The following is a 14,479-nucleotide window of genomic DNA, read 5'->3' on the forward strand; positions in this document are numbered from 1 at the left end:
CCCGTGACCCGACCCCGGATAGGCGGAAGAAGATGGATGGATGGATGGATATTTTTATCTCGTCATGTGTTTTTAGCAGCTCTTTTCCTCAGCCTTGTCACAGCCCTGCTCCCCCTTCCTTCACAGATCCTCAGGTAATCAGCTCATGCAACTCACCTGTGTCCCTCTGTATTTAAGCCAGCCGTTTCCCTCAGCACTCTGCCAGTTTATCATCAGCCAGTCTATGATTCACCAGCATTCTTGTCCCATGTCCTGTTCTGATCTCGGCTCCTCGACCCCCTTCTCGTCCCTTGGATTACCGCCTCTTGCCTCAGCCTGTGTCGGATACCTTCTGCCATCTGCTCTTCTGGTAATGACCCTGKTTCTGTTTCTCGGACTCCTGCCCCTCATCTCTCCCTTGCTCGGCACCACGACACCTCAGACTTCCTGGTTCTCGACCCCTACCTGCCTCCCGGATTCAAGAGTTAAGTTTGCTCCTCTTAACCTGTCGTATTCTCTGATCCCTCTGTGTATGACCCTCATCTGTCCCTGGATCCCGGACTCGTTTCTCGAACCCGCAACGCTCCCAAGAATTGTCGGTGACGTCATCGTGTTTYTCTGGAACCAAACTGACACAGTCGGTGTTTCAACACAGAGGCTCCCAGTTGACACCAGGTTAGTAGCTGAAAATACTAGTAGTATATTGTCTTAGAGTCTTACAGCCACTAACCTGTTTTTTTCTGTGTCCAGTAAACCGGACCCACGCACCTGGGTTGTTCCAGCTCCACACCAGCAATTTTAATAAAATTTGTAAACCTTTATCTGTTTTYGGGTTTTTATCAGAGCTCAAACTCAAATTCCTAACAATATAAAGTAAATATTAGCCTACATTTTAAAGTTTCTCTTCTACTGTAGTTGCTTGAATCTGGAAAAAAATGAAGCCTAAATTATCTCTGATTAACCGACATAAAAAATGCCCTAATAAAGCCATTTAATTCAATTTTATGGTTGCAATTTTAAACAATTGTCAGTCACTGTGACATGCAGGGTTGCTCTCCTGCAGCTGAACYCAGATTTACTGCATTTATCCTCCAAAGGTGGGCGCTAATGTTTTATACCACTGAACAAATTATAATAAAATTGCAAACTTTTTGAATGCGCATGTACAGCTGATTTATAGAGTCAACACGATACAAAATGACCACCACAGATATACAAATGACTAAGCCGTTGGGAAGCAAAAAGCGTGTGCAGAAAATGCAAGATTGTGTGATAAATGTGGAAKGCTGCGGAGCCAGTGTAAAAGTGTAAATACCCTTAATGATTATATTGGTTGCGTAATTGAGGGTGGAGCAGAGCAAAGTGGAGCAGAGCCACATCCAGGGTAGATTAGGGGTAACTCTTGAAGAAATGTTTTGGGGTTTAGGTTATACAGTATATTGATTTTTGATTACCGTACAYTCACATGGTATAGTCTTATAGAACTGTAAAGATTGTTAAATGTGACTGTTTTGCTTAACTTGATTTTATATAGATACATGCCTGAAAACATATTCAACACATAACTGAACTTTTAAATCTTAAGCTGGATTATGAGTCTGGAGACGTGGCTCCGAGCAGCGTAGGGATCTCTTGCCGATGATGTAATCAAATAGGCAGAGCCATGTCTCGGAGCCTGGGTCAAATTCAATTGTCTTCCTGGTTTTTCAGTCTGAACACTTGGTCATTAAAACAGTCTTCAGAAGAACGCTCTGGGTTTTGTATGATCTCTCTTTATTAATCTTTTCCATGCATTGGTACATTCTCCGTATGGTTCAAGCACACAAACTGGTAAACGAAYACACATGACCAGGGGTGCCCAAACATTTTCCCCGAGGGGGACAAAAGGAAACGCTATCCATGGCTGTGGGCCAAATGCAGTTATATAATACATGAAATGCAAATACTTTTTAAGTAAAGTCCTTTATTTTTAACCATTAAGCTGTGCAATGGCCCTCTTTTATTTTAGTCTGTGCACTTGGAGAAAGTCTGCCATACGCTCAAGTAGCAAACGCTCATGGGACATTTCATAAATTGMTAAAATATGAGTTTTTGTGGCCTTATAAAGTGTGCAAATCTACATGCGGGGTTAAATCTGATCTAAATATTTCTTGTCATTTAATATTTCTTGTTAATCCTAATAAATCAAAGACATGACCTTCACTACAGCCCTTTTATATAGTCATTTGACCAATAGAAATACTGTGTTTCTACCTAAAGGATAACAGGTTACAACTTTGTAACTTTGGCAACTATTGGTGAGCCAAATCAAATGGCTTGGCGGGCCAAATTTGGCCCGCGGGCCCCACTTTGGGCTCCTCTGCACATGACAATATTTTTTTTCACTCTGACTTTAACAGATATCGAGCTAAAGTTTAGTGTGGTAATAATAGGGCTGTATATTGGCAGGATATCATGAAAAAGGCTTCACAATACATCACAATAAATTGCAATACTGTAAACAAGATGATATATTTCCAATTTTTCCATTCATTATGTACACAAAATCTGATTATTTCAGTTTATTTTTACGTAATCAGAAAAATACTGTATTTGTAGCTCACAATTCCTCTTGCAACWTCCATACATTAAGCATTAATTAAAAATCAATACAGTATCAGGATATTAAATGATATTTCAGTGTATCGATATTTTCTTACACCCTTTAGGTAGCAGCTGAAAGCTTTGTAAAGCACATGCTCCAAGTACTATCAGATCATGTAAGACATTTAGTACTGCATCAGATGGCGCATAATGTTTTCACATTTTCACCAAAACGTCTGCAACTTTATATTTTCTCAACATCTTCATCTAAAACTCCGGCACAAACATTTGAACCAAATAAAATGCAAAGTGACACTAATCAGATCTGCGCTGTAAATAAATCTGCCTTTGATTTAGATCCGCCTCCTTCTTGTCGCGCCCACACACATGAATTTATCATACATGCACATAAATTAGCCCGTGTATAAAAAAAAACACCCCATTCCCCTAAGACACCTTCTGAGTCTAAACACATCTACAGCCAGAGATCAYCCACTCCAGCACATATACAGTTCAACAGAGACGAGCTGAGCTCCAGCCTGTGACTAACGCAGCATCTGTTTGCCTCTTTGCTCCGCCAGTGATGAGAGAATAGTGGATTCATAGTTTTCTTATTTTGGTCCATGAGTCATCTCTACGCTCAGTATTTGTGGACTCATGTTTTTTTTATTTTACATAATATGATTTCAGGACCGTCRTTCTTCCACAGTCCTGGTAGTGATTTTGTTGTTGTCAGATCTGTCCAGAACGAGCAGAGCAGTTATTTACTTTCAACTGAGGTCAAATATCCAATAACCGTCTCAGAGGGAGCAGTGAAGCGGTTTGTGTGGCAGGCTGAGAGGGCATTTAAGGCCCTATTTTTCCTGTGAGAGATGACTGAAGGCGTTCAAAAGGTTTTTTTTTTCCCCCTGAAATCTCTTTTCCATAGCTGCGTTTCAGTTTCAGGGTTTTATCAGGTCAATTTTCAAACCTATTTTCTGTCTGTCTCTTAAAGCAGAGGTGTCGCTAGAATCAGGAAACAATGTGGGGTTTAACYCTGCCTGGAAATATTTGGGTATTCACTAGGGCAGTGAAATTACTCGAGTTAACTCATATTGATTAATTTTAGTGCTGGGCATAGATTAAAAATTTTAATCGCGATTAATCACAATTAAAATTTACAATCACTTGGCTGAATATGTAGGTTTGTATGTTGCAATGCACTCAGTGCATGCCAGGTCATGTTTGTAAATGAGAAGTGGTTCTCAAACTGTTTACCTGGATAAATAAAGGTTAAATAAATACAATTTAAAAAAACTCCACGTGTAACACATTATGTACAGTTTTTTTTCTTTTTGTCTTCTTATGGCTTATTTTATTTTATTTATGTTTTGCTGACAACTGTGACCTTAGTATCTATCTTTCATTCCTCATGTAGTACTCATTTAGAACGAAAATCCTTGAACCATTATTCTGCACAAAATTTAACTAACTCAAATATGTTTGGAGCATTTTTAGGTCCTGTTTTATATTCAAAAAATCATGTCTAAGCATCAATTTTGTTTTCCAAATAAAACATTAAAAACGAACTCAAGTAATTTATTTTATCAATGTGCAATAGAAATGTATATTAAAGACTAATCGTGATTAATTCACAGCTATGTCGTAATTTTTTCATCTTTAGACAGCCCTATAAAAAACACAAACTCACTTTGTTCTTGATCCTCAGAGTATCTGATAACTCGTCTTCCACAATGTTCACCTGANGAATAGTTCAGATATTTCAAAGTGGATCTTTGGGAAAGAACCTGTATGAAAGATTCTCCCTTTTATTTGGTGAATTTAGTGTTTCTAAACCAAAACTTGACCGTTTTTGTTTGTTTCCACAGTATGTCTACATTTGTCACTTATTCCTCTGTGCTAGTGAAAGAAAAAAAAAAACTACAACTGATAAATGAAAGCTTTGCCTCCCACACAGTGTCCGCGGTGAGACGTGTCAACTTCTGTGCCGATCCGAGGGCTGATTTGAGCTTCACAGCATGTGTCATAATGTGCCTGATAAGACGCTGAAAAATGAAACTCGGAGGAAAGAAAAGAAGGTCTTAAAGATTCAGTTTGTCAGCTCTCTGTCTTCTCTCCACATCCAGTCTCTAATCTGTCGCCGCTTTGGTTTGTTGGTACACTCCTTCTCTTCTTCCGCCTCGTTTCAGGCAGGTCTGCAGCAACATTAAGATGATCTTGGGATGAAAAGCTGTTTTTTATAATGCAGGAACTGTGCTTTTATTTCAGCTTTTTTTTGGCTCAGTTGTTGATTCAGTTTGGTTCTGTGAAAAGAAATCTGACTAATGGGAGGTTTAAGGATGCGAGAGAGTAGAAAATATAAACTAAGACTCAAAATTCTTTATTTTTTTTCCTCTTAGTGGCAAAAGTTGAACCATTTTTCAAGTCAAAGTTAAAAAGACACACAGGGTCAACTAGATTTCTGGATGTAATTTAAAATTTGAATGATGAAAAAATGTTTTTTTTGTTTTGTTTTATAGCTGGAGAAATCAGTTCTGCCTTTTTTCATTTAAAAAATTCTTTAAACACCCAGGCGACCAAAGTGTTGAACACATAATACAACAACTGTTCACTTATACAATCAGTCAAAAATTACATAAAAACAAATTAAAAGTCAACATTAAAATTGTGTTAAAGGCCAGGGAGAAGAGATTCAAATTGACATCCAAGGGAAGGTTATTCCATAATTTAGGAGCTGCCTCGCTTCGTCTGCCTAAACCTGAACAGATTTGGACCAGTTTTATCAGAGTGATCAGGTCTGGACWTTCAGAGCACTTGACCTTCAATTCACCTAGAACTCCAAATAGCTCTGACAAAATGACAGTGGGTGGATAAAAACGAACTGAGGACAAAACATGCAATGTCTTCAGAACTCAGAATTAAATAAACCATCTAAAACGGTGCTCCTGCCAACAGGTTCTTCATATTCAAGCATCAAATAACCCTCCGAACATGAAGAATCCAGACATTAACGTCTTCTTACCTTCTTTGTTTTGTCCATCGCCTTTAACACGGACATGTTCAGGTCTTCCAAAGCTGCCAGGACGTTCTCGTATTCACCAAGGTGCTGGGAGAAATACTCTTTAAAAATGCAGGAGAAAAGAAAGTCACCTGAATGATCAACGAAATTTAAAATTTACTTTAAGTTTGAAGACTGAGCTTACCACAGAGCTCATCAGTGTCCACATTGCTGAAAAAACAACAAAACAAAAGAGATTTAAGTTAAAACAATCTGTCTTGCTTTTAAAGTTAAAATTAAGTAAATTTAGTTCTTAATAAAATAAAATAAAATAAAATAAAATAATGCACCAACACTGGATGAATCAGAGCATTAGGCCAAATTCAGCAGAGCAGAATGCTTTAAATTTATTTCTGAGGCTAAAGAGAGGAAACTGTGATTTAAGGAGGTCGGAGTGTGAATGTGTGTGTCTGGAAGAGACAAAAGCAATCTCAGTGAGTTATCATTCAGATGCCTTTCACACAAACACAAATTGTTATAAAGTTTGGGGATTTTTGCTGATTCCAATAGATTTAAGTAGTTTATCTCTCGAGGACAAACACAAGTTGTTTCTGATGTTTCTTCAATTTATTTACACTTAAAATATGTTCACCTTTCTAAGCCTTACTTGAAAAAAAAAAAGCTATTTCCAGCAGTTCTACTGTGTCTATTTTTAAAAGTAGAAGTATTGAATTTTTAGTGTTGCAGATGAATCGCAGGACATTCTCCTGCAGATCCTACAGCATCGTGACTCGTTATTTAATCAATGCGAGAGCCAATCTGAGACTTTTTACGCTGCTTTCTAACAGCTTCACCCTCTGCTTCTCGCTGTTTTCACTGCAGAACTGGCACAAATTCAAGGTTTTTATAAGAAGAGTTTGATTTAAAAAAAAGGAGGAAGAGTATTTGAGGAAAAGGGTGTTTGTGTCTTTAAATAACATTATAATGTAACACTGTGTTAAATAACAACTCTATTGGTTTTTCATAAATTTAAGTTTTATGAACAAATGGGGAGAATGAAGGGGGCAAAAGGTTTGACATTTCTATGTTGCTGGGATTTCAAACTGTTATTAACATTAAGAAGCACCTGAAACTCTGAGGAGTCAGCAAACAAACTGAGCTGTTAGTCCTTCACTTCACATTACAGTAAATTAACCAGTAAATTAACGACCATTTATGAGCGAGCAGCAAAATGTGCCCTTAAATCCTAATAGAAACACAGTAATTATGTTGATTAAAATGAAACCATGTAAATAAATCTTAATAMGCTGTTTTATTCTTATTATTATATTTATGTGTTATTCATCACCTTTGCTTTGGCGGTTAAACAGCATATTAAATAGTAATATATCAAAAAACATTACATAATTTATTAACGCAGTCATGTAATTAATTAATATAAGATGTGGATCTAAAGATTTTCACCATCAGTGTAACAGTTGATGCTCTTCATTCCAGGCTTTTTCTGCTTCAAAGCAATAATTTGTTTTCAGAACAACTGTGTGTCTTGACAGAAAATACTGTTTTCAGATGATAAATAATCAAGTAATCGTCACTGCAGCTGTCATTTTTATTGATGGGAACAATTATTTTACTGCAGCGATCAATTTATATTTATATACAGATCAAGACACAGTTTAGTAAAAACAAAATAAAAATTTGAGCCTTGCCAAATGGTAAATGTAAAAAGTTACAACTCTGTTTTGCTTCGACAGAGTCCCCTCTAATTTGAGATCTGATATTTAATCTGGTTTTATACTTCTGTGTAAGGAGCAAACACATTTAAATCTACATTAATCACTTGTAGAAGTACATCCAGTGATTATCTCTTGAACGTTTCAGTAAAATCATAAAATATTTTCTCCAAATCATTCTTATTGTCTGCCAGCACTAAAGAAGCAGTGACTGGACTCACTCTGTGTTATGGGTGTCGATGGTGTGGAAGAGCTCCTTCAGTTCTTCAGCTGTCAGGACTCCRTCAGAGAAATAGGATTTAAACTCATCGAAGGACAACTTTCCATCATCTGGGGACAAAGAGACAAATCTTCTCAAAGCAGAATCAGGAAAAGACTTTTTGTAACTAAATACAAAGTGAGCAAACTATTTTAACCTTCTTGAAAGCAATGTTAGATCTACTGGGGTGAAAAAGTTATGAACAAAGAATATCTTACTTGCTTTAGGTAACTCTTTGAACAACCTCTGTTTGGACAAATCAACTTTAAAATATTAACTCAGTATTTTTATTGTTTTTTTTACCAGAATAGCCTCTTGAGCAATAAATCACCAGGAAATCTTTTTTTCCTTCCTTCATTTTTTTTACATTGTCCTTATAATGACAAGATTTTTAGTAATATCTCCAGATATTTCTTAGCCTTGAAAATGTATTTACACATTATTTACAAAACAGTGATAGAACTAGTCAAGAGAAGAATTGGCATCAAAAAAACATAAAAGAAGACCATCTAAGGGAGCTCAGAGGTCCAAACCCAAAATGGACAGACGCTGCCATWAAGGAGACATATCATGCTTTTAAAYCCTTCTTTTCCACATTTAAATCATTCAATCAGGATCTATATAAAGTGGAACTCCAATACTTTGATCTGAATTCCTTATTGTAACGCTACTTATTCTGAGATGTGTCTCAGATCAACTCATTTTGAGGCTGTCTCTTTAAAAGCAATTTTAGTTTGACAGCAGAAGTACGATTATCTGACAGCACTGAAATGTTTTATTTACAAATCAATTAAAAGATGTCAGCAACTGAAGACTTGATTATCCAGTCTTATATGTTGGAGCCAGTCTGACCCAGAGCCAGAGGAGAAGGAMGATGCAGCAAATATTGATGTTATTGTTCAAAATAAGTAACTGGGAAAAACTGATCGGACTGAAAAATATGACCCAAACAGAGTTTAAAGATATCTTTGCWGCACCAGAAGACTAAATGCAACTTTTCTGCACAAAGAGACAACAAAACGTATTTAAAGGCTAAAAAAGTGGATATCCCCTTTAAAACATTTATAATGTCCAAGGATTTATTACAWGTCATGCAAATGATACTTAAGAAACTTTAACATCACTGTCAGTTTCAAATTACACAGATATTTACATAGATGCTGATGGGTATTTAAAGAGGAAACAGCAGCAGTTAGCTGTAACACTTTTGGTGCAGCCTGAGAGACTTAATACTTGCAGGAAAGGCTGACAAAATAACTGTCAKTGTGTAAAGGCTTTTAAGAAATTTTATAATCAGAGTTGCAGAAATCCACTCTCTGCTCCTCAAACTGAGGTCGTTAGGGAGCTATCCACTGCAGGTAAGACATTAGCTGTTCACAGCCTTCCCACAGAACCCCACTTAAAACCACAGGGACCAAGCTGATGAAAGAATGGTCCAAATGTTCACGGTGAAGAAGCTGCAGGGAAAAACGTTTTGTTTTGATGATTCCAGCAGACAGCGTTGTGTTCACTTCACACAGGGTCATCAGCGTCTCCTGCTTCCACTCGTGTGAAAGCAATCAAACAATCAGCGACTGCCTCAGGCTGCACTATGAGCAGAGTAAAATATTCATGAGGAGAAAAAAAATAACAGAAAATAACTTACAAGGAACAACGAACAGTTTGTGGACAAACACACAGAGCAAAGCCCGGCAGCTTTGTTTTAGCGGCTGATCTTTAGCTGTTATCTGCCGAACCTGCTGTGAAGATGATGTTCAGCRCCACTGTCATGTTGCTATAGATGCAGCGAACACGTTGCCGGAACATACGGTGACTCACGGAGCTGTGAGCTTAGAAATAAGCTTGGCTCGGCGTGCAAATGCTGCTGTTGGTGCAAAGAGGAGAACAAACACGTGGGGAGAACTCCTGCTGCATGACAACCCCTTCAACATTAATTTCACTAAATATAAATCTGATGTTTTTAAGGTCACCTGACTGATGTGTTTGGCTCCAAAAGTGAACCTTTTGTGAATTCTGAATGTAAAGCCTCAAATAATTAACTATTTTTTATCATAATAATAATATCCTGACCAGAACCAGAAGATCCAGAATCCCAACTGGTTCCTCTGAGCCCGTTCATGTTGGACGCTGAAGCAGAAAATCCAATAAAAACTTTAATTCTTTTAAGAACTAATGTCAGCTGAAGAGAAGAGGGACCATCTGGTCTGTTTTCTCCAAACAATTCAAAAGCCAGCATTCATGAGGGCCGCTGCACATCTGCGAGGCCGCCCTGGCTGAATGATGTGCGCAGCTTTTTGCAGCAGCATGTTCTGCCATGCAGCTGAGACAGATAAAAAATATTTWAAAAAAACATCGCAGCCACTTCAGTTTCATTCAGACTGTTAAAGGAGAGATGATGCAACAGGGTGGTAAACGTTTTTCTGGTTTCAGTGACTAATATTCAGTTTTTGTCTTTCTGTTGTGCTGCAAGACACGCTGCGGCTTCCTGTAAGGAGTAAATGCAGCTTTTTATTTTACATCTTTAGAAAAAGAAGAAAGACCACATGAAGAATTTCCTCCTGCTTTGCTGTGATCTCTTATTTTAGGTGTTCATTTTGCAACCTGCATGGATGCATTCGACTTCTTTGAGTTCCTACTTGAGGAGTTCATCGCCCGCACATTTTCCAGATCTCAGTCTGTGCACTTTAAGCCCCCCGACTGAGTGGCTGTTTGAGGATTCTGGACTGAAATAAGATGAAATAAAACATGGCCTGTTGAGTAGTCAGCAGTGTTTTCAGTAACCAACAAATCCTCTGTCCTTATCAAATTATTAACCAACGTTTGTGACCACAGGTGAAGGTGGTCTTTGATAATATAATTTTTGCTTATTTAAAACATTCATGTGTGACAAAAGAGCAAAAACAGAAGAATTTTTTCTAAATTTTGTTAAATTGAAAAAGTTTTTTTTTCAGGTAGTGGGGGTGGTCTCATAGGTGGCCCAGATGGAAGTCACCAATGGGCCAAATGTGGCCTGAGGGCCACCAGTTGAATGGTTCTGCTATATAGATATAAAAGCCTTTTATTTAAAACTGGAGCGCCACTGAGTTGCTTTCAACTCTTTTATTTGATTTTTTCTTTGTGCTTTGTTATTTTTGTCTGTTTTATCAAAAAACCACATGAAAGAGTTTAAAATAAAAAAAGCAAACTGTGCCTCCAACCTCCAGCTAATCAGCTCCAAGGACTACCGTGATAAGAGCAATTTGTCAGATTTGTTTTTGTTTTTCCTCATTGATGCTCAGAAACAGGACCTAGACGGGCATGGTCAGTTTCCTGTTTCCATGGAAACTGACAGACTATCAGCAGAGAGTCATGATCGGAATTTCATTGAGAAAGTATCTCTGCGCTCAAACACCAGAAACCAGGGTTGAAGTGATACTTGAACAAGCGAGCAAGCGAGTGTTTGTTGTTGTTGGTGGAACGTACCGTTTTTGTCCGCCCTCCGCAGAATCTGTAACCAGAACAGAAGAGAAGGATGTCAAATAAAAAATAAATTAAAATAAGATGACGCTTCATCAAAGTTAAAGTGAGTGTGTGAGGGACTCATTGATCACGCTTGCAAAAGTGGTGTGGTGTTGAATTATTGATGGTTCTGTCCCAGAGTCCAGGGCAGATGAAAGAGAGGCTGGCTACCACCACATCAGCTTTAAAACTGCTCAAACTTAATTAAAAATGCCTTCACCCACTTTTCCTTCAGGTCAACTTTTTACATGTAGATCTACACATGCAAGACATTTCTAATTAAAGGAAAAATATTCTTAAAGTGYTCTATATATCTCTGATTAAAACATTTTCATAAAATAATTAGGTTATTCTGTCACAATAGACCATCTACGGCAGTGGTTCCCAACCTTTTTAGACTTGTGCACCCCTGAGCCATATTGTCATAGCACTAGTACCCCTTCAGTGAAACATAATGATGATTCTCTAAAACTATAATGTACTACAACTCATTAGTAAATGAAAACTATTTATTTAACCTCCTTGAACTTTCAATTCTCAGGAATTTTATTTTTTTTCAACTCAATTTAAACATAAAGATGTTTGACAAACATAATGATGTTGCCTTGAAAGTGAATAAGTAATTAAATAAATAAACCAGGTAATGGCAGGTGCAGAAAACAGCAGCGTCCAAAATACATTGTATTGTCCAAAATGAGCAAATTCTGTGAGATTCCACATTTTATACTGGATTTCATTTTGTGTTAATTCTGTGTTTCTGTCTGCAATTTTTGCTTTGCAGAAATCATAGGGTCCTACATATCTCAGTCCTATTTTTATTTATTTATTTTTACACACCTGGAAAATTATTCCATGTACCCCCTGCAAAATGCTCGCATACCCCTGGTTGAGAATCACTGCTTTAGACAGTGTGGAGGGCTGGAGGAACTGTCCATGGTCCTGAAAGTGCTGGAATGTTTCAGGACTTCGGACAGTGCAAAGGGCTGAAGGAACTGTCCATGGTCCTGAAGGTGCTTGAATGTTTCAGGACTTTAGACAGTGTGAAGGGCTGGAGGAACTGTCTAAGGTACTGAAAAAGCTGGAATGTTTCAGGACTTTAGACAATGTAAAGGGCTGGAGGAACTGTCCAAGGTCCTGAAGGTGCTGGAATGTTTCAGGACTTTGGACAGTGCAAAGGGCTGGAGGAACTGTCCATGGTCCTGAAGGTGCTTGAATGTTTCAGGACTTTAGACAGTGTGAAGGGCTGGAGGAACTGTCTAAGGTACTGAAAAAGCTGGAATGTTTCAGGACTTTAGACAATGTAAAGGGCTGGAGGAACTGTCCAAGGTCCTGAAGGTGCTGGAATGTTTCAGGACTTCAGACAGTGTGCAGGATTAAAGGAACTGTCCAAGGTCCTGAAGGTGCTGGAATGTTTCAGGACTTTAGACAGTGTAAAGGCCTGGAGAAACTGTCCATGGTCAATAATGGTCAGAACAATAATGTAGAAAAATAATCTGTCATTATTGGGGCATTGAAATGACAAATTGATGCTTTCAGTTGCCTTTAAATATAGACTGATTGCTTTTCAGACTAATAAATTTGATTGATTCACTGTTAGACAAAAATAAATCATTTTAGAAATGCCTCAAGATTTTTTTTAAATATATGAATGGTTATGATAATATACCATGATTAATTGGAAAGATTTTAATTAAACTTGCGAGAAATAATCAATCCAATTCAAGATGACCGCCACAGGTATCTGACATTAGCTAACACAATCTTGGCTATAACTCAAACAATTTTGAAAAGACTGAGCTTAGAGTGGGACATTTTACTTGAGATCAGGTTAACGTTATTATCAAGAATTGACCAAAATGCCCTTCTGGAAACAGGCATTTAATTTAAAATATTCTGTATTTTTAATTGTTGCTAAAATGTGTTAATCCACAAATACTGTGAAAGAACTTGGGTAGATTACACTCATTGGCAGATACACCATATGAATCAGTCTTATTCATCCAACTAATGAAAACATGAACCAGATTAGAAACACATTAGTACCTTTTAACTTCTAATCAAATTTGAGGCCATAATAAAAGCATTAAGTGCTGAAGTGTTTTTGTAGACATGTTTCAGCTCTGTCAATCAGCACATCTCAGAAAGTGTCCTATTTTTCCCTCGCTGTCTCTCAGAGGATATACAGTTTGTCACTATAGTGACACATTTGCTTTGAAACACAAATAACTTGTAGTTATTTACATCAACAGCCAGCATTTCCCTCACACACCAAAGGAGGTCAACAGATTTTTTTTTTTTTTTTTTGTAGAAGAAGGCATCACAGGTTAGTCAAATCCTGGATGAATGTGTGAAATACACTGAGGTGATGAAGAAAATCTGCTCACATTTGAATTTTTAATTCCATATCATGTTGCTGGAATCTCTAAAATAAAGATTTTAATCTCATAGGCATAAAAAAATCAAAGTTTTGAATGTATTGATTTTGTTTTTATTTAATTAGAGCGAGTCTGACTTAAATTAAATCAAGACTATTTCTACATGTTTATTAACTTAATGACTTGGTGTGAACTGCCTTTTAAAGACCCTTTTAACCCAATTGCGCAGTAAAGGGCAGCCCTGTCAAATTAATTAATTTGATTAAAATGGAAGATTTCACACAGAGAGTAACAAGTCTGAAGAGTATTACGTGTGTGAATATTTTAAAATACACATTTTAAATTATTTTTAGCTGATTTATTCTGCAGATTATGCCGCAAAAATGTAAATAATTGAAAAAAACAACACCAAGAGATTTCAAATTGTTGCAGTTTACAGATTTAAATGTTAAAAGACATCAATTACTTACATCAATAAAAATGGACATTCCCTTTTTGAGCTCCATCTGAGAGCTGGGCTCCTCAGACACGGGCTGAACCTCCTCTGAACAATCCATCATTTACTGCGATGCTTCAGGACTGTGTCCGACTCTGTTCACTGATCTCTGAGGCTGCTGAAAGAAAGAAAAAAACACGAGTCTGACCTGCTGTCAAGAGAAACAAAATCTGTCATAATTTCCGTCCGGAAGTGCCAATCATTGTCATTTTAGTTAATTTGTTTTAAAGCGTAACACTGCCTTTAGTTTTTATTTTAAGCCACAAAAAGGATATTACTAGTCCACATTAGTTTTAATTGAGTTTTGTCTATTTAGTCCCGCACAATGCAACGCTTGTTTCGTGAAGTGCGCTTTTATTTTGAAGTACTTCCGGTGCCTGGATCCTTGCTTATTTCCGCTGGTCCGAGCGTCTTGCCATCTGTTTTAAACTTTAAAATTAATTTGTAGAGCACTAGTTTATAAACTTTAATTCATACTATACTAATAAAATACAACATTTGTCGCAGCTATTATTTAAAAAATGAATAAATTGTAATTTGTTTAAAAAGGTAACTGCA

General features: G+C 37.2%; 1 protein-coding gene across 1 annotated transcript in view; it reads right to left on the reverse strand.

Moving 5' to 3' along the window:
• necab1 (N-terminal EF-hand calcium binding protein 1) overlaps positions 1 to 14,042 on the reverse strand; it is a 29,632-nt gene extending 15,590 nt beyond the window's left edge. Inside the window, exons 1-5 of the mRNA XM_014005835.1 lie at positions 13,896 to 14,042; positions 11,015 to 11,039; positions 7,515 to 7,623; positions 5,766 to 5,791; positions 5,585 to 5,682 (exon numbers count right to left, since the gene is read on the reverse strand). Coding sequence (XP_013861289.1) covers positions 5,585 to 5,682; positions 5,766 to 5,791; positions 7,515 to 7,623; positions 11,015 to 11,039; positions 13,896 to 13,985 — 348 coding nt within the window. The 5' untranslated portion in view covers positions 13,986 to 14,042. The remainder of the gene's footprint in view (positions 1 to 5,584; positions 5,683 to 5,765; positions 5,792 to 7,514; positions 7,624 to 11,014; positions 11,040 to 13,895) is intronic.
• Positions 14,043 to 14,479: the final 437 nt, after the last annotated feature.

The sequence above is a fragment of the Austrofundulus limnaeus genome, unplaced genomic scaffold (assembly GCF_001266775.1).
Source record: "Austrofundulus limnaeus strain Quisiro unplaced genomic scaffold, Austrofundulus_limnaeus-1.0 Scaffold32, whole genome shotgun sequence".
NCBI lineage: Eukaryota > Metazoa > Chordata > Actinopteri > Cyprinodontiformes > Rivulidae > Austrofundulus > Austrofundulus limnaeus.